At 37.5% G+C, this 25,381-nt stretch overlaps 1 protein-coding gene across 6 annotated transcripts in view; it reads right to left on the minus strand.

Moving 5' to 3' along the window:
- Positions 1-16,062: 16,062 nt before the first annotated feature.
- GRM8 (glutamate metabotropic receptor 8) overlaps positions 16,063-25,381 on the minus strand; it is a 768,989-nt gene continuing 759,670 nt past the window's right edge. For 5 of the 6 annotated variants that reach the window (XM_045052711.1, XM_019825761.3, XM_019825760.3 and 2 more), the window contains 2 exons: positions 22,881-23,127; positions 16,063-16,637 (listed from right to left, as the gene is read on the minus strand). In XM_045052711.1, coding sequence (XP_044908646.1) covers positions 16,588-16,637; positions 22,881-23,127 — 297 coding nt within the window. In that variant the 3' untranslated portion in view covers positions 16,063-16,587. Of the gene's footprint in view, positions 16,638-22,825; positions 23,128-25,381 lie in introns of all 6 variants that reach the window. The other variant, XM_019825764.3, reaches the window with a different exon arrangement.

Consider the following 25,381-nt stretch of genomic DNA (forward strand, 5'->3'; position numbering starts at 1 on the left):
CCAGTGGCCGTTTTTATTGTTCCTTAAATCAGTGGTTCTTAAACTTGAGCAGCACAGCGGAATAATCTGGAGGGCTTGTTAAACTACAGACTGAATGGCCCCATTTCAGAATGTGAGACTTGGTAGGTTTGGGTGGGGTCTGAGAATTTGCATTTATTTTCTTTCTTTTTTTTAAGTTTATTTATTTATTTTGAGAGAGAAAGAGAGCGCTCTCAGGGCAAGAGGAGGAGAGAGAGAATCCCAGGCAGGCTCTGCACTGACAGCACAGATCGCAAGACTGACCTGAACCGAAATCAAGAGTCAGACGCTTAAACGACTGAGCCACCCAGGTGCTCCAATTTGCTTTTCTGATAAGCTTCCAGATGATTCTTATAATGCTTGTCTGAGGACCACACTTTGAGAACAATTGCTTTAGGTCTTGCTTTGGAATTTAGGGGTCCAAACTCCAGTTGGTAAAAATAAGTTGTCTTGGCTTCTTTGCCAGCTCAGTAGTGTGTGTGTGTGTGTGTGTGTGTGTGTGTGTGTGTGTGTCTGTGTGTCTGTGTGTGTGTATTCCCAGGGAAGTCTTAGAGGAGCAGCTGTGGCCAAGGGCAAGATCCAGCATTTCCTAGTCTCCTAACCAAATGCAGCCTTTAAAATAATCCCTAAATGGTTCCCAAGAACAGGACCCAAATACTGCTTCTATTTTTTTTTTATTCTCTCGTCTTTCTATGTTGCCATTTTTTTATAAATTCTATTCTCCCTTGGCGATCTTATGACTTCATTTTCTGAGCCGTATTTCAGACTCCGGGATTTTGGCTAAGACAGAAACAAGTCAACCAAACACTTTTGTTTTACTGTGCCCATAAGAGATAACAAAACAGAACTGTCCTCCATGACATTGCCATTTTCCCCATGCCTGTGGGAGAGGCAGAGCCTGAAAGGGTTGTTTCTGGGCCAATGACTGGTCTATCCAAGCAAACTTCCTTCCTTGGCATGGACGAGTTGAGGTTGAATTGGAAGTCTTAAGAGGTTGTGGAGAAAGATATGAGGTTGCCTAAGATTGTTTTCTGAACACAGGGGGAGTTAACTTTGAGAACCTGATAATCACCTGCTGCAGTAGAGCTCATGTGAAAATGAGCCGCTCGTCAGTCTGCTGTGGGGCCTTCTCAAAATACAGCAGCCTGGGCCTCGCTCCCAGAGTTTGATTCATAGGTCTCATTTCATAAATGAGGAACCTACCATTGATTTCATATCACACATACTGCTATAGTTGAGTTTGAAATGCAGTTGCCTGAAACAACATGTGCTGTTTCTACATTGGCCACTTCTGTCTAAATTAGGTGACATTGATGATACTCCCCCCAAAGAGAAAAAGCCACCTCCATCCTCTCACGTAAACATGACAGCAATGCTGGTGGCTGACACTGCAAGGGAAAAGGAATTTTAGCTTTCTGACACTACATTCAAAAGCTGTAGGGACGGGAAGAGTGCATTATGCTTACTTTTTCTACGAGAGCACTTTTGTAAATAGTCTACATATCTTAAGGCTCCGAACACACACTTTATAAAGGTCCAGATGTTCACAGACACTCTGCAATCAATTTTAACCTTGGATAATTGCACTATTCCTATCCAAGGGCAGTTTCAACAGGATGTGATATATTTTGTTTTTGGTTGCTGTAAGTACCAATAGTTCAAGAAGTGCTGTTATAATAACCCACTTTATCCCAGCTAGTGGCGGATCTCCAAGGAGCTCAAAATGTTTTATTAGTTATCAAAATTGAGGCCTTCTGAAGGAGATAGAAAGTCTTATTACTTCCATTTTACAGATAAAGCAGTCAAGGCCCAAAGGCTAAATGATTGTTTTGTAGTCTCACAAAATCCAGAGCCCTTGTGTTTCTGGGGTCAAGGGTCTGAGATCTAGAAATAAAAGCAAAATTCTGCCGTATGAAATATCTGTCTTGTCATCTCCCAACCTAAAAGAGACTTCAACTTACTTTCTGGCAAATTCATCATAACTTATACTTGACTCATGGAATAACAAAACATTTTTTTTCTTTCTCCTCTCATTTTTTTTTTTGCAGTTTAAAGTAGATGTCGGCATGAGATATTAAATATCAACTTAGAAAAAGTTTAATGTATATTTTTCTTTTGTATAAATAATCAGCTATATTCAGAAAAGTCTCCCTGGATTTGGAACTTCGTGAAGGCAGACATGGTACTTAGAAACTCTGCTTTGCCACGCATTTCATCTTTAAGCTGTGCTATCTTTATGACAAGTGTGGCTGTATTCTGTAGGAGGAAGAAGCAACTCTAGGTTAGGTACCTCCTCGTTTCCAGATCTCCCCGTACTCGCTTCTAACATAATGCCCATCCCAGCACTATGGAGTTAACTATTCACTTGTCTGATTGCCGAAGGGCAGAAACTCTTCCCTTTACCATTGTACCCCAACTACATAGAAGACAGCCTTGTAACTACTGGGCATGTGTGCCTGATCTATTCCATTTGCCTCTCTAGAAGCACTTTCTATCTGTATGCACTCTGTTCTGTGGCTTGTATTGTAGACTAATCCCCATGGAAGCCATTGAGGAGCTCCCTTGAGTTCAGCCAATAAGGAGACATCCACAAGAAATTTAGGGCAGAAGGAGAGTGGGATTAGGGTAGGGCTTCCTCTGTCTCCCTCGTTCCTGGGTTGTCATGGATTAGCTTAGCACTATCCATCTACTAAAAGTCACATGACGGTATTCAAAAACATTTCATGATGCTTTGTTCAGAAATGACAGATGGACTTAAAAACAATGAAAAGAAAGGAAAAGAAAAGAATAGCAAACCATTTGGAGGTGACCTTCTCCAGAGACCTGAAACTTACACTAACTAGGCTGAGTGTCAGGAAAGTATTTAAGGTAATCGATATGGTTTGCTGTTAAAATTTAAACTAGTGAGACCTTCTAATAGGTTCTAATGTGCTCATATTTGCATTTTTACAATGTTTATTTTTATTTATTGGTGAATTATGCACACATATACCTGAAAGAGACCCACTTCAGGCTGGTATATGATTAGTCATTGAGCAGATAATTTTTAAATTGTTCTTCAAAAACACCTTACACTCTTCTGTACACACCATATCAGTCTCTGTTATCAGGGTTACTTGTTCAAGAGTAGGGGACTTCTCTGATACCTAGGATGATTTGATTCCAGGTTATTTAGAGTTGGCAAACTTTAATCGTTGTTTTATCTTAATCAGTGTCACAATGGTAACCACCTGGTGCATCTCAAAAGTGACACCCAAATCAGAGATTCTTAGAGATGAAATATTTCTCCATTTTGAAACCTCATAGGATTTTTTAGCATTCCTCTAAACTCCATCACTATTGAGAATATAGATGTCTTTCTTCCTCTGTGCTCTTTGCAGCCCTTGGCAGGGTGATTGGTACTATGTAGATGTTTAGCTCATAATTGCTAGAATAATCTAAGGGGCCATCTAGTCACACTTTATGATATAAGACAAGAAATTTCTGCACATAATTTCTTAGGGATGGCCATATAGCTTCCATCTGAAACTTTGCTACACACAGCAAGGCAGTTTACATCTGCCTTGATAATTAGACCAGATTCACTTCTAAGTACAATCTGTATCTGAAGTCAGTCTTCTTGCTGTTTACTTAGAAGTCTGTTCTTTTAACTTAACCCACTTTTTTTTCTTTTTCAGAATTTCCCATGGTATAATGGTTTCAGTTCATGTTCATCTGATTATACTCGTTTGTCACTATCTTTGTGTCCCCAAATACTAAACGATAGATTTGGTCTGATTACTACAGGATATGAAACTCTTCCTCTCATGGTCTGAATGAACATAGTGCTTATTTTAATGCTGAATGAGATTCCGTTGCCTCCAAAGAGTGAGTTATGCATCATAATCACCAAAATGAAAAAGTAACGGTTGGTATTTTTGAGAAAAGAAAGTGGTATGCCAAACCACACACCATTATCCAACTATTCAACTAGAAAAGAGGTCCCTCTTCAAAAGGGTTTACTGAAGTTTGACTTCTCCATAGAGGGAGCTTCTGTTGTCTAAACAACTCTTATCCTGTGTCAAAGAGAGGCAGAGTGCTGGAAAAAACACAGTATGAGTATATACATTTCTTTTTATTTGTGCAAAAATGCATTAAACAGACTACTGAAAAAAGTTTGGTAACATGAGGCAATAATGTGGACAAAGAAGAGAGAGGATATATTAAACCTAGGTTTGCACACAGCTCAACATTTTTGGAATTCTTAAAGAATAATTTGTAATTCCCATAAAGTGGTGTCACAGTATAGCCAATAGTTAGAATTGAACATATTTGGCCATTCCATATTTACTCCTTAGGAAGCCACAACATGATAAACTGTATTTAATTTTTACTCCTTGCTTGAGATACAAGACCAAACTATTGGTGGGACAATGACCCCTATTATTCATTGAGTGTTTAAGTGTAATTCTACTGTCTGGGGTGGGAAGGGGGTGTAGAGTAAGATTAGATGAAAGCCTTCTCTAGTTTGCCAGACTGAAAAGTAGATGTTATTGGCCCTAGAATTTATTAGAGAAAAGTAAATCACTACTGTATGGTAAAGACTTTTCATTTAGACCAAGGAAAAAACCAAGACAGAGCTTTCATGTCATATAGGAACCATAAATGGTCATGGCCATTGAAAACTCTACTATAATTTCATAGTTAAAACCTTCATACACTTATAAGTAATTAGAGTGTAGTACAAAGAACCTATAGAAGTTGGGCTAAAAAATAGTAAAATTTGACAACAAAAACTGTACTTAAAATGAATTGTGTTCATGGGCCATTTATAGGATAAAGGTTCCTCCAACTCATCCAACCCAGCGGTCACCAAACTTACTGAACACTAGATGCTCAGAGGTACACATTTAAAATGCAGATTCTCAAACCCCGTACCCTGAAATTCTAATTCAGCAGGTCTTAAACAGGACTTAAAATCGACATTTTATTTTATTTTATTTTATTTTATTTTATTTTTTAAAATTTATTCATTTATGAGAGACAGAGAGCACAAGCAGGGTAGGGACAGAGAAAGAGGGAGACACAGAATTGAAGCAGGCTCCAGGCTCCGAGCTGTCAGCACAGAGTCTGACGCGGGGCTTGACCTCACAGGCTGTGAGATCATGACCTGAGCCGAAGTCAGACACTTAACCGACTGAGCCACTCAGGCGCCCCATAATCGACATTTTAAACCACATCCCTGTTGCCCCTGATGCAGTGGTGTTCTGCTCAGTCTTGGAGAAACACTGGATAGAAACCATCCATAAAGTGTTTTCATTTTAATTGGTTTATGAAATATCTGTGCCCCAGTTTACCCTCAAAGGAAACTTCTGGAACTCATGAGTACTCATCAAAGAAGAGAGGTGAGGCAGATTTATAGATTTTTAAAAACTTTTATTTTGAAGTAATTTTAGACTTACAGATTTATAGATTATTTTAAAAGGCCTAGTTCTTAAATGGTCCTTTGATAGTGCCCAGCATGGTGAGATGGTAATGTACGTGTGTGGTAGAAACATGAGAACTGAGCTCTCTGTTAGCTTCTTGCCTATCCTGTAAAATGACATACCCATATATATTTATATAGGCTCTGTGTGTGTGTGTGTGTGTGTGTGTATACATACATACATATATATTTAAAGAATAAATGCTTTTATTTTTTAAAGTTTATTTATTTTGAGAGAGGGAGCATGTGCATGCATGAGGGAAGGCCAGACAGAGAAAGAGAATTCCAAGCAGGCTCTGTGCTCTCAGCGTGGAGCTCACTGGACACAGGGATCAGACCCACAAACCGTGAGATCATGACCTGAGCTGAAATCAAGAATCAGGTGCTTAACCAACTGAGCCACCCAGACACCCTGGCTTTATATATTTTCATTTACAAAATCTTCATCATATGAAGTGTATACTCTTCTTTTCCTTATATTTTTATGCTTAAAAAAATGATGCCAGCCAGCTTGGTAGGTCAAGGGACTATGTCATACTCATAGTATTTAAATTATGCCTTAAAAATCATACAATTTTATGCGACGCCTGGGTGGTTCAGTCGGTTAAGCGTCCGACTTCAGTTCAGGTCATGATCTCGTGATCTGTTGAGTTCGAGCCCCACATCAGGCTCTGTGCTGACAGCTCAGAGCCTGGAGCCTGCTTCAGATTCTGTGTTTCCCTCTCTCTTTGACCCTCCTCTGCTCATGCTCTCTCTCTGTCTTTCAAAAATAAACGTTTAAAAAAAAGTCATACAATTTTAGAGAATACTCCAAATATTTACTGCTAAATTTTTCACTGAAAAGAAGTATGTATAGTCTATGTGATAATAATTGGATTTTATCCAGCTATTAAAAGTTCAAAAAAATTTTTTTCAGCATGTAGGAATGCTAGTGACCTGTGTAGAACCTCTAAACAAAATCCCTCCACTAAATATTTCAGTTCCATGGTTGAATTTTGTCATTCTTGCATGTTCAAAGTGATTTAAAAATATTTATTTAGTTTAATTCAGCATGAGTCACTTCCTCCTGGATTTTAATGCTAACCTCAGAACATATAATGATTGAAAGGAGGAATCATTATTATGTATTAATGGTGAAAATTGAATTAAAACATATTTGAACACACTTCCTAAAGCTGACAGCAATAAGGAATATACCAAGAAGACATTTTCTCTTTATTATTCATATTAAACATGTCACTTTTATATTCTGTAGGCAGAATGAGACCCATAAATATGGTAATTATATTTGAATACTATGCAGTCAATATACTTAGAAATTAAATATGTCGAAGCAGCCAAATTCTTCTCTTATTGGTTATGAGTAAAAAAAAATATCTCCTTAGTGGGGGACAGCTGTTACTGTTAGTTAAAAATCCCTACTGTGTAAATTGGTATTTAGGTACATTCCGAAGAGTGAGGTTTTTGCTACAATAGACTTTATAGCTTCTTCCTAATGGTTAAGGCCTATCACATAAACCCTTCTGTGTTCTGGTTCACTGACCTACTCCATAAAGTCATTATGGACTATTGTGCCCATCCAGCAGCCCCAGGGATCCATTAAAGACCTATTTCACATCTCAGATTCCCGCTGATAGAAGACATATGTTCTAAAATCCAGCTACCATCCATAAATCGGTATAACGATTTTTGAATTTGAAATTTCCATTTTACATAACTCAAACTGGGTCAGTTTTTGCTTCTTAAAAAACATCATGTATGTAAGAGAGAGAGTAGTGCAGAGGACATGTGGGAGAGGACTGGATGGATTCAGACTGTTACAACTTGAAAACACCTGGAAAACCTTTTTCCCAAATTGATTACCGAATCCAGTATAGTACGAGCAAAGGTAATTGGCAGCTGAGTATGCAGACACTTCCCTCTTCCTTCTTACCTGGAAGAATAAGAGAGCAATCACCCAATAAGAAAACAGCAAGGTCTCTGTCTTTTTGCTTTGCCACGAGTTTCCACTCTAATAGACTTCAAGAACGTAGACACCTGGGGTGCCTGGTTGGCTCAGCTGGTTGAGCATCTGACTCTTGATTGCTGCTCAGGTCATGATCCCAGGGTCGTGGGATCAAGCCCCGTGTTGCGCTCTGCACTGTGGAGCCTGCTTAAGACTCTCTCTCACTCTCCCTCTGCCCCTCTCCCCAGCTCACACACACTCTCTAAAATTAAAAAAAAATAATAAAGAAGAATGTAAACATCTTCTGCTAATGATACTAAGGTTGTGGGCCCAGGAAATAGCTCTTAGGTAATAACAACGTTGAAGGCAGAATGATGAAATCTGGGTCCATGTGGTCTAAGAGAGGGGGGTATTAGCCCAGCATTGTGGACTGTGTTCTTTTCTTGGCTCAATTACTGGTGGATGATTTGACACTGAACTTTAGCAATCTTCAACTGTGATCTTTCTATCTGAAAGACGTTATGATAATGTATATCTTATGAAGGAGATCATGCACTAGTTACCCAAGAAACTACTTGTGCATGAAAGAAACAATCATGGCTTGCCATCCTAATGGTATAATAACACATTTGCAAATTATTTGAATGAACTTTCTGAATAAAGTTACTTTAAATATAGCAAACTATAAAACCAAGTTGACAGGTGAACTTAACCCTAAGTTGTAAATAAATCCCCCAAGTAGTCTTGTCATTTTTTTCCCTGATTTCTTTCATAGTATTTGAAATTTTTTTAACAAGAGGAATCATGAACCATGAGGAAATAGGGCTACATTCCATATCTGGTCTTGTGATGTGCATGGATAACTTTAAGAACTGCACATTAAAGCAACTCAATAAAAACAAAAACTCCTAATCAAATAAAAAATGTTGCCATTAACTTGAATTTATCCAAAGGGTATCCCTCCCTCTAAATATATTTCCCAAAGCTAAGAAGGTTGGATAGCTCTCCTAGAATAGGTTGTAGCATACAGCATATTGATATCTGAAATCAAATCAGAGGATTCCAGGAACTTCTGTCATAGACTTATGCCTAATTTTCCCAGCTGACCCCTATTACGTCCTCTCAGCCGACACATGCTGTCTGATACTATACAGCTCTATGCAAGCTCTGCACCTATATGCTAATCTCCAGCAAATTAGATAATCAACCTTTGTCTCCATCACATCATCCATAAACAGGAGTAATAATACCCATGCCACAAGGCTGTTGCAGGATTTATTCTAGTATAGCATTTAGCAAGCTGTCTGACATAAACTAGGAGCATCCTAATCTTACCTATTATAATAACAATTATTGTAATTATTGTAATTATCATTATGAGGTATCTTACCATCCCTCCCAGCTAGTAAGGTTTTGCATCTCTACACAGGAATATAGGACTTTTCTCATTGTTCTTATTGGAAGAGTGAATAAGTGAATGATTGAATGAATGAACTAATGAATAAAAAAAAAGGCAAACCCTTGAAATTAGGAAGCTTGTATCCTAGAAGACAACATAACCAAAGTAGTATACTCCTGCAGCCCTTCATGTTTATAATTTCAGCCACTCTCCCCTTATTTACTTATCCTGTGCTCCAGGCAGAAAGTTATGCTTCTCGAGAAGGCGGTTGACCTTCCTGGACAAAGAAAGAGTCTTGATTAGGATGAAAGATTGGGGGTAAAGGATACTTTTCCTGTACTAGATCCTGAGGAGCACCATTCATTTTTAAATAACCAGAAGCCAAGGAAATAGAAAGGGATTGAAAGCTGACACAATAGCTTACACTCCGTTCCTTGGAGAAAACAACACAATATCAAAAACAACTACAACAATAATCAAATTTGAAAATAACCACAATAGAACTGGGATACAAAAGGCCTGTAGAGGGAAGCTAGGAAGAAGAAAAAAATCAGGTCAGGATTTAGTCTGAGATAGGGAGCTGAGAGAAGAGAATAGGGTTTGGTGACATCAGAAGAGGATCTGAAACCCTGCTGAAAATATCTTAGAGAGAACACTCATTCTCATAGTATTTCTTGTCAAATTTATCCCAGGATTTCTAGAGCTATTCTAATTAATGATCCAGGCCTCTTTAAAAATGCAAATTAAGGAGCTATATTTCCCTCAACTCGTTTTTCTCAAATCTCCCTTATTTCAGTGAAAAGCAACAGCACTCTTTCAGCAACTCAGGTCAGAAGCCCTGGAATGGCCTTTCTCTCTCTAATCCATCAACCCATTCGTAAGATCTGTCAAAATATACATGGAATTGAAGCACTGTTCCTTACCTCCAGTACTCTGCTCTGCCCCACCCTAGAGCATCCCTACCCGGGATCATCCAACAGTCTTCTAACTGGTGTCTGTACTTCTGCTATTGCCTCTTTGAGGCTAACCTCCTCTCAATAGTCAAAGACTCAATTACGGACACTTGGGTGGCTCAGTTGGTTAAGGTTAAGAGTCCGACTTCTCAGGTCATTATCTCCTGGTTCGTGAGTTCAAGCCCTGCATCAGGCTCTCTGCTGTCAGCACAGAGTCTGCTTTGGATCCTCTGTCTCCCTCTCTCTCTGCCCCTCCCCGACTTGCTCACACCCACATGTGCCCACTCGCACACTCTCTCTCAAAAATAAACCTAAAAAAATTTTTTTTAAATACTCAAAATTAGGACCCGTTATGTCGCTCCTTTGCTCAAAACTCTGTAAACACTCCTGTCACTCAGTGTAAAAGTTAGTTTTTTGGTAACCTACAAGGCCCCACAAGATCTTGTAATGCACCCCACCCCCCACCCTTCACCTTGCCCTGGTTTAGACCTGCTCCTGCTTCAGGACCTGTCACCTTGCTGCCCCCCTCTGCCTAGAATTCTCTTCCCCCAAGACACTGCTCACATCAGTCCCTCATTTTCTTCAGGCCTTTAATCAATGTCACCTTCCTCAGCCACTCAACCTAAAGTTTCAACCCTGTGCTCTACAAATGCTACTACCTAACCTATTTCCTATCCACTTTCTTGGATTTTCTTCTCAGCATTATCACTATCTAACACATCCTATATTTATATATTTATCTTATATTTATATTGTTCACTCCTTATCTCTCCCACAGAAATATAAATGCCTTGAGAGTTAGGGTTGTTTTTGTTGTTTTGTTTTGTTTTTTAATTCACTGTTCTGTTCTCAGCACCTATAACACTGGCTACATAGCACATCCTCAATAAGGAGTTTCTAAAGAAAATGAATAAATGGTTTTAATTATATTTTAAGTCATTGCTTAAAATCCAGCTACAGTAGCTTCCCTGGTGGCCTCCAATATGCCTCTTTGATGTGCCTCTTTGACTAGAAAAGTAATTTGGGATTGAGGCACTGGAGCACAGGAAAATATGAGTCTAAAGATGGAAAGTGAGAAAAGGGGATCTCTGAGTACCTAGGAGATACACTGAGGATATTGGTCACCTGGGTGACGTTGTCAAGAGGTATAAAGAAGTTCAAGAACGTTATAAGAAAAAACAACAGAAAAACAAAAAAATCAATAAACCACATTTCATCTATTTTATAATTTCGCCTCATACGGCCCCCTCTCTTCCTTCTCCCAGGATATTAGTAAAGATCCATAAAAGGGACCACTGAGTGCCACTGCTTTTAGTACTACATTCAGAAACTGGGTTCCATATACGGAGAGAGTCCCTACACCCACCGTTAACCTGCTCTGCAGAGCCCAGAGCACCAGAGGGAAGCGAGGGGGTAGATGGGGTGCTTAAATTCTAGGATATTTTGGAAAAGCAAAGCTCTCTTCATATACCTGTCCTCTCTCCACTCCCACCCTTTCACTGAGGAGATTTCATTCTTGCTGCCTGGAAGATGCCAGTGGATCCTCAAAGAGTCTTTGTCAGGATAGGCCAGATTTAATAGCCAAAAACAAATAGGAGGTAGGCATGGAGACACAGTGGATTATCCGTGATTTGTCATCTTCAGAAATATTGTTGAAAAGCACATTTCCCCTTTTAGGGTAATATACTACAGAAAGGGAGGGAAAATGCGCACTAGATGACAGCACCCAGGGGGCAAAAGGAAGAAGTCACACGTTCACAGATTATTTGTAGAACTGTCAGATAGGGAACTGTTAGCTGAAGGCAGCCACACACTTATTCACATTTATCCTCCATATCATCTAATTCTATCCAGCCTCTGAATTACTCTGTCTCCAAAGTGTAAAGACAGGAAAGAATAATTAAAACGCAGCCTCATTCCAGAGCTCTTCCGTTACTCAGATCATTCTTAATATGATTTTAGGTGTGTGTAGGATCTTTATCATACAACTACTGGTAACATAATGCTTGGAACTAGGGGAAGTAAAACACTGAAATATGACTCATCAGAAAATCCAAAACTTGGAAACAGGCAAAGGCTATTAATGGTTATTCTTTCAGTGCAGCACTAGATTTGTCAGTGTGGTTACTTCCCAGCTCTGGGGTACAGGGGTTAATTTGTTGATTTTTATTGAGTAGGTTCAAATAGTATCTGTCCAATGAAATGGAAAACCTCAATGTTTATAGTTTATTGTACTATATGAGACACGAAACTAGTTTTGTATCCAGCGCTTCGACTTACCCACCTGTATATTCAGATAGGTGTCTGTGTTACTAGCTTCTCAAATGCTCTTTCAACTAATTTTTTTTTAATTTTTTTAACGTTTATTTATTTTTAAGACAGAGAGAGACAGAGCATGAACGGGGGAGGGGCAGAGAGAGAGGGAGACACAGAATCGGAAGCAGGTTCCAGGCTCTGAGCCATCAGCCCAGAGCCTGACGCGGGACTCGAACTCACAGACCGCGAGATCGTGACCTGAGCTGAAGTCGGACGCTTAAGCGACTGAGCCACCCAGGCGCCCCTCTTTCAACTAATTTTAACATCTTACTGGTTCCCTCGTTTGTTAATGAGTTGAGTAAAATCCTTGACTTTTTTTTTATTTTACCTCCGTATTAGAGTTATATTTTTAACTTTCAAAATTATGCTTTAATATCCTAAGTTTCTTTATTAGCTCTCAAACGCCATTCTGTGTTCTAGTAAGCTTACTTAATGGGACTTATAATTCATTGGTAAATAATTTTACACTTACTTCGAAAATGGAAATATTACATTTGTCATTTATCTTTCCTGTTTTTTATAACCACATCACCCCTACCTCCCACCCAAGTCATAACACAGTCCATTCTTGTTTCTTCATAGTTCCTAGTCTCTGCTTGACTTTCATGACTGTGTAACAAATATTTGTCAAAGTTAGCTCTGCCTAAGCTACTTAAAGAGTAGGCAATTAGAAAAAAAATATTTTGCAGATTGTTTTTTTTCTCTGCCCTTATCACTCCAAAAGCAGATATGTAAGTCAAAATCTGATATAAGACTTTACACCGAGCTCAACAGAGAGAACAATATTCTGAATGTCCTACTGAAGTATTAGATGAGAAAAACAATGGCAGCCACAGGTAGCAACATCATCAAAGGTTATACTGCAAAAATTTTAAATAGGAGAAAACTGAAATAGAATAGTCACAGGAAATACATTTTAAAAACAATTATTGTTATGCTTTGTGCTGCTGTGCCTTTAATGTAGCACTTCCCAACAGTGACCGCCAGCAAGTTTCTAAACGTTCACAGACATAATTTCTTAAGGAAATCTTTTCTTCTAGCTATGGTCAAGTTGTTCTTCATTATTCATATCTTGATCAAAGGGGAACCATAATCAGAGCAAAAGAAACATTTCGAAAGATGATCACGTATGATTAGCATATTCTACTATTTGGTATTATTTCTCGCTCATCCTTTCATACAACTTCATTGTTGTTTTTAGCAATTTTATTCCCACGATTGGATGACATTGTTATTTTTAGCAATTTTATTCCAAAAGATGGACATTAAAGGAAATTAAATAAATGCAATGAGAGATTGGTAAGTTTCATTATAGACATTAAGAATGCTGTTCCTTCCCCTTGCTGACTGAATAAATATCAGGGTCAGCTAATGTAATCTTGAAGATTTTTAATAGTTTTTTGACACTGTCATCAGTAAATAATAGAGAATATAGAGTCAAGAGGAGAAGAAAATATAGAAGATACAAACTTCTGTTCCTAGTGAGATTTCCTATATTATGGTAATTTAAATTAAAAAAAGTAAAATCATGTTCATCTTAAATGACAATGCTTTTGGTAATTTTTTTTTTTAATTCTAAAAATTAAGTTAGCCATTCAGTTCCTATTCATGTTCATAATGATCATCCTTCAAGTTTAAATTTATGAGTAGTTGTTCTTACAAAGAAAAGTAGTTTGGGACAGATCAACCGTCAGTGATTTAGACACATTGAAATATTAACTAGTATGAGCTAAATTTTTTTGTTTTAAATGGAGGTCAGATTTGGCCCAAGGTCACACTAATATATTGCTTACTGTCTACTAGTGACATTTGCTGAATATTACCTTGGGCTACATTTTTAGCATTCCCTCTGGCATGCTGAGATTAGATGTGATGTTTCTTGGCCAGAATAAAACACAAGGTCGATTCCGAAGAATATAATACTGTTTTTTCCATGCAACTTTGCATTTGCTTATCTATAGTACACAGGCAGTTCATTTTAAAGCATAGGACTTATGAACCACTACTAGCACATGCTAAATCCTTCCCCTTACAGGATGCCTTCCTACGTTGTTCCAGCCTATAGGACTGCCTCCTGAGCCCTCAGCGAAATCCCTGAGAAAGAAAAAAAAAAAAAAAACACAGTGGAGGTCAGAATTCTCCAGCTCCTGCTATAATGTGAGTGTTTATCCTCCCAGTGCCTGGGGAGGGTGATCATTTTCATCAGGAAGAAAAATTTCCCCCAAGGTAATCTGTAAAGGATGATTGAGATATATACATCTCTAAGAACTATTATTCAACTCTGTTGTGAGTTAAGATTTTGTAGAACACCAAACACGTATCAATTATTTATAAAAGTACCTAGAAAAAATAAGCCATTGGTAAGTTTGTAATAGGAAGAACAATTTTGAAATGTCATGAATTATGCTTAATATTTTTTTTTCCTCAAGCCCTTAAAAAAATAATAACCGACCTTTGGCCTGAGAGCCAGCTCTGCTCTCATAATTACCCTGTTGCATCCACTTACCGAGATTAGAGTCAATTAGTAAGTGAAAACATACTTGAATTTTGCTCTCTGAAAGAAATGCTAGGCTTGTAACATTCAGGCATTTTTCTCAACCAAACATATGGATCCTTACTAATTAAAATTAAGTCAAAAATCTTTAAAAACCACTAATAATCTTCAGTACAAAGGAAAGTGTCAATTTAAGAATTAAAATACAGCTATAGTTACTTTTCTTGGTATGGCTATTGGTTCTCAGCTACATGGCACAATAATATATACTAAATGTGAGTATATGATTTTTTTTTCAGTTATGTTTATTTAGAAAGGCACACCTAGAGGTGGGTTTAGGATCCTGATTACAGGATTGTATTTATTAGTAACTCAGATTACCTGCAATTTTGAAAATAATGCTCTCACTCCTTGGTTTAAATATCGTCTACAAATAAATACTATTAGGAGAAACTTAACCAAAGGTCAGTAAGTATACTTTTCCTTCTGTATGCAGCTTTCCGTCTGTGTAGGTATCTAGGAAATGTTACTATCTGGTGAAAGAGCCTGAGCTGTGCTACTTCAAGTCTCTATTAAATAAAGTGACTGTCAATATCTGGGTTGAAGGTACAGAGCATAGATCGTTCTTTGTATCTATTAGGAGTGCAATGAGCCATCCAAGCTAAGTCAGCAGAGAGAACATTTACTAACAAAATGATTGTAGAGACCCATTGACTTGATGGATGTCTGGGATTGTATAGAACTGAGAAGCCCCTGACGAAAGTGGTAACAGATTTGAAAGACTTTAACAGGCTTCTTTTACCCATCCTAGCATGGTTTATTAGCAGGACATAGGCTTCCTGTTTTCTGTCTTTAATGATACTGTTCTATGAACCAATGAATGTTTTCATTTGGAAAATAAGAAAGCATTGACATGTTATCTGAACTGTGGTTTCTTTAGTGATGCCAAGGGAATAAATATGCTAATTCTGTGCTTTGAGGAATGTACTGGGGAAGGCCCATTACTTCACAGATTTCAATGCATACCAGGCTCAGGTAAGAGCTTGGTTATAACCCTTCGTTATGCGAAAGGTTTGACTTAGAAAATGGAGAATTTCAGTGCCTCTACCATATGCTTTTAGATGGTGATTTTCAAATTACATTCTCCGTAGTGAAGTTTAACTCCTCATTCGTTAATTATAATACTTGAGGCAATTTGCCTCAAGCTATTGATTGATTATTCATAAAAAAGCAATTACTATGTAAAGTTACCACATCGATTTTGAAACATTCGCAAAATCTTACACAAATAATGCTTTTTAATAGAGGAATAAAAGACAATCTTCTTCATGTACACATGAATGTACAAAATCACAGTCCTTGAAGGAGTTCTATTACCATGGAGTACTAAGGCTTCTACCTCAGGAGCTAACAGCAGAAATGCCGACTGGAAAGAGTGTTCCTTGTCTTTAAAACTGGAACGAAACAACTCTCAACATTTGCAAAACATTCCTTTATTATTAGAAATAAATTATTTGTATAAAAAAAGTGCATGCGTCAACCATTGCATTTATTTTTAGCACAACCCAGGGCTTCAATCCGGTCAGCCATTACAAGAAACAGATTCATTGTCTTATACAAGTTGAACAAGGTGGGACAGGAACGGGAGTTCTCACAATCACAGAAAAATACTTACAAGAATAACATCAGACATGGTTTATTTCAACAGCATTTTTTTTCACAAGCTAACATTAGTTTTCCTTTTGTGATTTTTTTATAAACTGCTTATGAGTAAGCAATATTTTAGCTTGACACTCATTGGTTGTACTGTATAAAATGTTTTTTTTTTTCACTCTGTTTATTGATACTTTTGGCTCATGGCTACTTTTTGTTCCTTACAAGATTGACTATTGATTTGATTGATTGTAGTCTACAGAGATCTCCAGGAGTGGGTTTTGGTGGTGTCATGTTTATTAAGATCACGTACCAGATTTCTTCATATTCTACCATTTTCCTGTTTCAGATTGAATGATTGCTGTAGCTGATATATGTTGTCTTAGTAGAGGAAGCTGTTAAGACAAAGTAAGACAAATTAATAGTATATACTAATAAATTATTTTGCTAAAATCATTTTAAAATTCACATCCTATAATCATCACTTTTATGATATTTGGTTTTTACACGTTACTTTTTAAATCATGTAGTAGGAAATCGGTGATCACAGGAATAATAATGCAGCAGCAATTTTAATCTGTAAAACCACTGGTCTTATTTATAGTATAAGTGTTTAGCAGAAAACTAAAAATGGAAAAGTCCTAATCTTTAATAAATTTAGGTGAAATTCAATTTAAATGTGTGTTTTGAGTAACAAAGATATACAATATGAAAAATGAAATAACACATAAATTATCTGTCCTGCAAAAGACAAAAAAACGTTTACAAACCTAAGTAAAAGACATCAAGTCTTTGAGTCTGATTTGATGACCAAAAACAGGTAAGTGTAATTAGTTGTGCTTTGAGAATGAGTATTTTCCACTTAAAAAGAAATAATGCTTTTAGACTCTAGAAGAGAACATAGTAAAATATAAAGTACATGGAATATTTGTAAATATTAAAGTAAATATGTGCATTGCCAATACATATTTATGCTCTGGTTCCAACAAAGGATACAAATGGAGATGCTTAAAAATAAAAAAGGCTCAAAGAAGTAAATAAATATTTAATTGTTCTGGTACCAACTCACTATGAAGTAAAACCTATTATTGTAGGATTATTAGAAAAATATGAATAACAAAGTATTCTAATTCAAATTTATGCTCATGCCTACATTTTCAGAGAATATCAACTTAAATCCAAATAATTCCTTTGGTTTTTTTGAAAGATGTGATGGAATAAATCTCTGTTCTAAATTTCAAATGTGATGTCCTATTTTTCCGTGGGATTCTGGAATGCAAAATCATAAGAGGAAAGATATGAAATGATGCTAAACATGTGTATGTTTCACTACATAAATCCAATTCAGGATGAAACAGATTTTTAGAGAATTATTTAGTTCTTGAATATTAAATAAGCACATTATAAAGCTCCTCCTTTGAAACAACTGGCAATCAGACTCATTCCACTTTCATTTACATCAATATCATAATTGACCAGACAAGTTCTTACCAGAGACGGAGATCAAAGTTCACTGTCACAAAAAATAAATGCAGAGAGTCTAAGGAAGTGCTAAGCATACATGTTTTTTTAATATATTTTTTTAATATTTATTTTTTCCTTGTGAGAGAGAGACAGAGCATGAGTGGGAGAGGGCAGAAAGGGAGGGATACACAGAATCCAAAGCAGGCTCCAGGTTCTGAGCTGTCAGCACAGAGCCCAACGTGGGGCTCTAACTCACGAACTGTGAGATCATGACCTGAACCAAAGTCGGTCACTCAACCGAGCCACTCAAGAGCCCCAAAGCATACATGTTTTTACTATTTTTTATTTCATTGACTATTATGAGATTCGTGCCCAACTTAGCTGTCAAATCTGCTTCTCTCACCTCCATTGCTCACACTTCTAGGTTATTGTGGCACATGGAAAGGAAGGAGGTTTTAGACCTGGTTTTAAAATACATTCTGTTCCTTATAAAATGAGCTTAAAAAGATCAGTGAACCAAGTCACTGGGCCTCAGTTTCATCACTGTTCCAAAACCCACAACTCTGGGTTTTTGTGAGGATGGAGGTGAAGTAGGTTTGCGGAGAAGCGGCTGGCTGCCGCGTGGGAGAATGACTATGGAATCCTACTTTCCTACTCACCCCTTCCAAAAGACTACGTGTCTGTTACATTGGGTTTGGCATGAAGGGAAATACAATGATTTTCATGCTTGTGTGCTTAAATTTTTTTCATTTCTTTTTTTTTAAAGTTATTTTTAGAGAGAGTGTGTGTGCACAAGTGGAGAAGGGAGAGAGAGAGAGAGAGAGAGGGAGAGAGAGAATCTCAGTCTCTGCACTGATGGTGCAGATGAGGGGCTAAAACTCACAAACTGCGAGATCATGATCTGAGCCGAAGTCAGATGCTTAACTGACTGAGCCACCCAGGTGCCCCTATTTCTAAATACATAATGCTCTCATATATCTCCAAATTTCCTGTAAGAAACACAAACACAGAAATCTGTACTTCAACTGTGTTTGTGAAGGACTTTCATATAGTCTTTGAAGAAAGATGAAGAAAAATTGTCATAAGACTTAGAAAAATAACCCTCAAAATGCTTGTTCAACTTCCTGTCCTCTTCAATATCCTCAACAGTAGCTAAAAATGTAGGAAATATTTATCAAGTGTGTAGATAGCTGCAAAGAAAAATTATGGCCAAAATAGAGGAACAAGAGCCAAAAAGACCTTGAAGAAGATGGTATTCAGAAGATGTTAATTTAACAGAAAGTGATTTGGATCAGACCATTCAAGGACCATTCCAACTTTGAGACTCATACTTCATTTTTTGAACTCTTTGAAGTTATCTCCAGGGAAAAAGATGGTAGAATTCTACTGAGAAATGAGACTGTAATTTACAAAAGGAAAGTCATCTTAATTTTTCTAATGGTTAGATAAAAGGCTGTGGACATGGATGATTTAGTCAACTTGAAAACAATGATGAGGGACAGAGTGTGGAAGGCAGAAGTCTTGTGAGAATCTTTATCCTGGAAGTATTACAGAGTGAAATGGATCAGAGATGTACATGTGAGTTACTAGGGAGTTTTTACAGTGGCAGTGAGTAAGCTTATATGGCAATCGGTTTGGGGATACAGCAATAGTGAATTGCCTTGTGGACACCACACTGTGCTCATAAGTTACAGAAAGCAGTTCCACCTCCAGCAGCAGCTGTGCTCATGAATTATTCATGAACATAGCTTAAGGAATACCATGTTAACAGCATTTGTTAATTGGGTACAGTTGATAAATTCATATAAGTCAACTTTGTTTCTAACTCCCTTCCCACACACTTTTATGGAACAACACTTGACCTTCTTTGTGAAATGTAGTACTCTGCAAATTCAGTAATTAACATGGACTCATTGGTCTCCCTTCACGCTTCACATTACTTATACTTACTCTGCATAGCTTTTGAAGCTTTAAGACCTTCATTATGTGGCCAGAGTTTCTGGCATTAACAAATAATCTTTACCATGAAGTTTCTAAGTGTAATGGATTTATAGACTGCATGGACACGAAGGAAAAGCGTTATCAAAAAAATTTTTTTTAGTGTTTATTTTTGAGACAGAGACAGAGCATGAGTAGGGGAGGGGCAGAGAACTAGGGAGCAGGCCGAGCTATCAGCGCAGAGCCCAATGCAGGGCTCGAACTCACAGACCATGAGATCATGACCTGAGCCGAAGTTGGATGCTTAACCAACTGAGCCACCCAGGCGCCCCAGAAGGAAAAGCATTATTGCATGTACGTCATAAATACATTGGTAATTAGAAAAAAAAAATCTCAACAGTGGGATAGTAGCCATAATTGTCAAAATCCTCCACATGTTAAAAAGAAGAAAGAGGAATGCTAAAATAGTAGTTTTTGATTTTTAAGTCTTTTCTACTAATGACAGAGCAATCTACATTTTCAACACAGCAATGACATGTCTACCTTGCTTATATGGTGATTTGTAGTTTACAAGATACTTTCTCATGTGTCACTATCACCTCACGGTAGTAATGGTGACTTATCACAAGTCTCATAGCAGAAAGTATGAGAATGCAGCAACATGGATACTGTTCCAGTGGATTAATTAGCCCTTGATTTGAGACCTGAGAATGGACTCTACCCATCTCAAGAGAAGCTATTTTAAATCTGAGGAGGTATGGTCCTAGTTACAGGGAGTTGAAGGACAAAGGCTTTTCCAATATTCAATTCTACTTCTAAAGACATGAGACACACTTTTAGAAGAAAAGCGCTGCATTTAAGTGATTAGGGTTATTGATACTTGTAGAGAATGTGATTTTAGAAGACTTTTGCCTCAATTAAAACCACTAGGACATGTAGTAAAGGTAATGGGAACACATGGAGTCCATGAAAGTTTCTTATGCAAGTGAACAAAGGTCAACAATGGTTACCCGGAGAGGGATTGTGAAGTTTTAATACACTGTCTCTCCTGAATGTATACACTATAATCACATCATCTGGACCCAATTTATCAAAATCCAAACTACTATACAAGATGAATATACTAAAGTCACAAAGTACAGTTTAACCATCTTTCAGGTAACAATTGGCTTTACCTTGATTCACCTTTTGTACTTTCTTTTACCTTCCCAAAGTGAGCACCTGACTCCTCCAGAATTGTACAGGCTTACTTTCCATACAGCCCCTACATTTAAAACCTTTCATTCTTATTTCAGAGAAAATAGGGAAATGCATGCTTGCTGCATAATTTCCATTTCAACATCAACAGAAAATAACAGAAGGACAACGAAACATATGAGACTTACTTCAATTATATATGGGATGAATCTTTATCAGAGCTTGGAATATTCCTCTTCAGGGAACCTATTTATTTTTTAAAAGTGTGGAAAAAGTTTATTGACTTTTTTCTCCCACCACTTTCCAGAAGTCCGTCTGGGGTAACCAATTTTATTTCAGTGTATGTTTGGTTGTTCCCATTTGCAACCATATTATATAAAGTTTTCTGGATTATTGCTAAAAAATAAGTCCGACTATAGACGGTGATGAGTTATAGTAGGAAATGCCAACAGCTGGCCAATAGAGGTCTACTGGCATCCTACAATGAGTTTTAACTTGCTGCACTGATGCTTTCAAGGTAGAAAAACACAGGTAAAATTCTGCCCTCAAATCGCAAGCATTGAACTCTGACGTTTTTGATAGTAGTTATAGTGCATCTTTTGATAAACGGCCAAATAGGCCCATTATTACTAAATTGCTTACCTATAATCAAAGATGATTATAACCATTTGTTACAAAAACCCATCCTTATCATGACTTCTCTTGCAGTTTCTTAGGGTTTCATGTTTGCAGAAAGGTGAATACGTGGGGAATGTTTGTGGAATTCTTACAAGGCTTCTTCATTTACAAGAAGACTAAATTTAGTTATTAGTGAGCTGAAGGCAATCTTCCCAGAAAATCTGACCAATAATTCTAAAAAGACTTGGAATTATTGTAGCCAATAAGCCTAATTGATCCATATTTATCTTTTAAGCCCATTTATGCATGTGGGGCAATAGAGTGGACAATGTTTCGTTGCAAATCTTGATGTAAGGAAAGGCTTATAAATCTAGTGCAGACTCTGTGTTGTTAGAATCACTAAATCAAATAAGATCCACACTTAATCTTCTCTGTATTTCATGTTAGAAGTACAGAGAATAGGGCATACAGCCCCCTGGAAGAATCTGAGAGGAAGAGAGTATTTTTGCATAGGGTTTTATCCTTCATTGTTAGATACGTATACTGTATTTCCAAAAGACAGGAAATCTAAGGTCTAATGCAAGAACCTTAGCTTTTATATTTTTTGATCCATCTATAGAAATGTAATATAAAGATTATATATATATTTTTAGCTATACTCAGCTATCTGGTATTTTATAATACAGATCTTCAACCTATTTGCTACTCTTCCATAGATACCAAGATGGACCGGTTAAACTCTACTGGGTTAGCTTGGTACTGGTGTATCATTACCATGTGCTTCTTCAGGGGTGATTACACAGAAGAGGAAGGTAGGTGAGGGAAGGACAAGTGGAATGGTGGCTGCAGAAAGGATTTTCAGGGTCATGAGGCTTTCAGAGAAGAGCTCTAATTATCTTAATATGTCCAAGAAGGGGCCATTAGGGGAAAATAAGTATTAACTATAATTTAACCTAACATGCTGGCTCACTAGTTGTTTCATTTCCCTAAATACCTACATAGCATATAACTTACTTGCGTAAGATCTTTAAGCAACCAATAAACCCATAAAGAGCAACCAATATTGAACTAACAAAGACTGGAAGGTAGTTCGTAAGTGCTAAAAGGTAATTCAATAAGTGGAAGATAGTTCTAGGCTTCAGATGCTTGGTAATGCCTCAAAAGGGAGACATGAGTGTCATGCTTTGAAAAAAAGATTTTGTGTGCATGGTTATGCTCTGAAGAAGGGCCACTCGCCTTAAAATCATTTGGTTCTAACCAAATGGTTCTAACTGCTGTTGTGATCTTATGGTGTGCAAGTACCATCATGCTCCTGGAACCTTGCAGCACATTCCCCAAGACTAGAAGAAGAAGATGTTCAACGTACATCTATTAGGAAGTGCTCCCGCTCTTGACCATCGGAAAGTCTACGGATGACTTACTGTTGGTTTCAAGACTCTCACAGAGTTCGCTTTTCACTTCTCCATTTGGTCTGTCATTTCCTTTTTGGATCAGTTTGCTTTGCATGGTGGCAGCTGTCACCACAGCCTTGAAGCTCCTCTTGCGTTTTTGAACATTCTGCTCTGGATGAAAAATTATAATATAAACTTTGGGCATATACAGCATGCCCAGAGACACTGAAGCACTTAAACTCATGGAGACAGTAAGTGTTGTTGTCTGGATGTACATCTGAGGGGAGGAAAAACAGAAAGAATCAATGTCGGTAAGCCTGATATAAGATAAAGCAAATAGCACAACCATCTTCTGTAATTATTCCAGCTTCTCTGGTCAGGGTACTCTAGAAGGTACTTATAGAAATTGCTCTTAATAATACTCAAACAATTCATTATCCCCCTCCCTGCAAGTATGGGTAAAGTTGTATTGTTTATGAAGCCTAATTCTTTAAAACAAACAAGCTGATGAAGTTTAGCTGCCTTATTAGATTATAATTAAACATATATAAGAAAGGGAACAAAGCCATTCTGGCCAAAGATTAACATTTTATGCTACACATCCCTTCTTCAGAGCGGTTATTATAGGGCCAAGGGGTCAAGTGTAATTCTTTTAACAACAAACTTAACCTAGAAAGTTATGGTGGAAGTGAGTGGGAGTCGAATATTCCAGAACATCACTGTTGTCCACCAGTGCTTGAATAATGCTAGCATTTGCATCTTCACATCATGACTTAATTCCAGCCATCAAACCTGATAAATCATGAGCATGCCTTAAGGGCTGATTTTTAAAGCCCCCTTAAAGTACAATTCCAGAGCGTTTCTCAATGATGGCATCATATCAAAATAAACGTGGGTGCTCTTACAAAATACATAAGACACCTTCCTCCAAGATATTTAAATACGTCCTTTGGGGATAGCATCCTGCATTTTTTTTTTAACGTTTATTTATTTTTGGGACAGAGAGAGAGACAGAGCATGAACGGGGGAGGGGCAGAGAGAGAGGGAGACACAGAATCGGAAACAGGCTCCAGGCTCTGAGCCATCAGCCCAGAGCCCGACGCGGGGCTCAAACTCAGGGACCGCGAGATCGTGACCTGGCTGAAGTCGGACGCTTAACCGACTGCGCCACCCAGGCTCCCCTAGCATCCTGCATTTTGAAAATTCTCCTATGTTCATTCTTTATACTTATTCCAGTGAAATTAAGTGCTCTGGTACTCTGGTAGATTCTTCTTCCTATGATCTAGAGGTCAACAAGCTGAAAAATCCAAAACTAACATCATTGCTTTTGGTTTTTTCATTACGGTATGAAAACAGACATGATAGTATTTTAATCTTTGTTTTTTTATATCTCAGGATTACTGAGTTATAACTGAAAAACAGAAACTGTGTATGTAGGGTGTACAACTTGATGTTTTGATAAACATATATACTGTGAAATGATCTTCGCAATCAAGTAATTAACATATCCATCACCTCACCAAGTTATGATTTTTTTCTTTCATTCTTTCTTTCTAAGTTTTTGTGGTGAGGGTAGGATCTACCCTCTTAGTGAATTTCAAGTGCATACTGCAGTACTGTAAACTATAGTTGCCATGTTGCCTATTAGATGCCCAGAACTTACTCATCTTGTGTAACTGACACTGTGTGTGTTTTGACCAGCATCTCTCCCCTTCCCCTCTGCCTGGCAACCACTGTTCCATCCTCTGCTTTGATGCATCTGACTATTTAAGATTCTATATAAGTGGACCGTTAGTATTTGTCTTTCTGTGTCTGGCTAATTCATGTAGCATTATGTCCTCTAGATTCATCCACATTGATGCAAATGGCAGGATTTCCTTCTTTTTAAAGAATGAATTATATTCCACTGTAGGTATATATCACATCTTTAAAAATAAAACCCTTTCATCTACTTCCAGTTTTCATGTCCTGAGCTCAAAATAGAATTTCCCCCAAATAACTTGGAATACTGAAGACACAAAGAGGCTCTTAGAGGGCCCCTTTTTCATATATATGATCCTCATTAATATCTGTTCACTCTAAAAATGCCTCTGAAAATGTAAAGTTGTCATTGTATATCAGGCAATCCCCAGGAGCCAAAGTAATTGTGTCCTTTTAAATAAAAGATCAAAAAACATTTGCCTTCAAAGGCAAATGGCTGAATCAGTACTTCTCTCAACAGATGACAAAGCTGTGAGGTAAAGAACTGTCCAAACTATGAGGAGAACTTAGGCACCAGTACTAAGAGACTATCCCTGTGTGTGAAATCACACCATGCAGCTTACTGAGTTTACTGTTCAATCCATCTACCACTAAGGTTGTCCTTTGCCTAAGATCTCATTGTGAGTATGGAATACCCTTGAATAAGGGGATATAGATGGGTTTGTTTCAAAGTTGACTTCCTCCAAGAAGTCCTCCATGACAAATCTTAATTGTAATGTTATAAGTTTTTCTTCCTTTTCTTTAAAAAAATGTTTTTAATGTTTATTTTT

This window comes from Felis catus, chromosome A2 (assembly GCF_018350175.1).
Source record: "Felis catus isolate Fca126 chromosome A2, F.catus_Fca126_mat1.0, whole genome shotgun sequence".
Lineage (NCBI taxonomy): Eukaryota > Metazoa > Chordata > Mammalia > Carnivora > Felidae > Felis > Felis catus.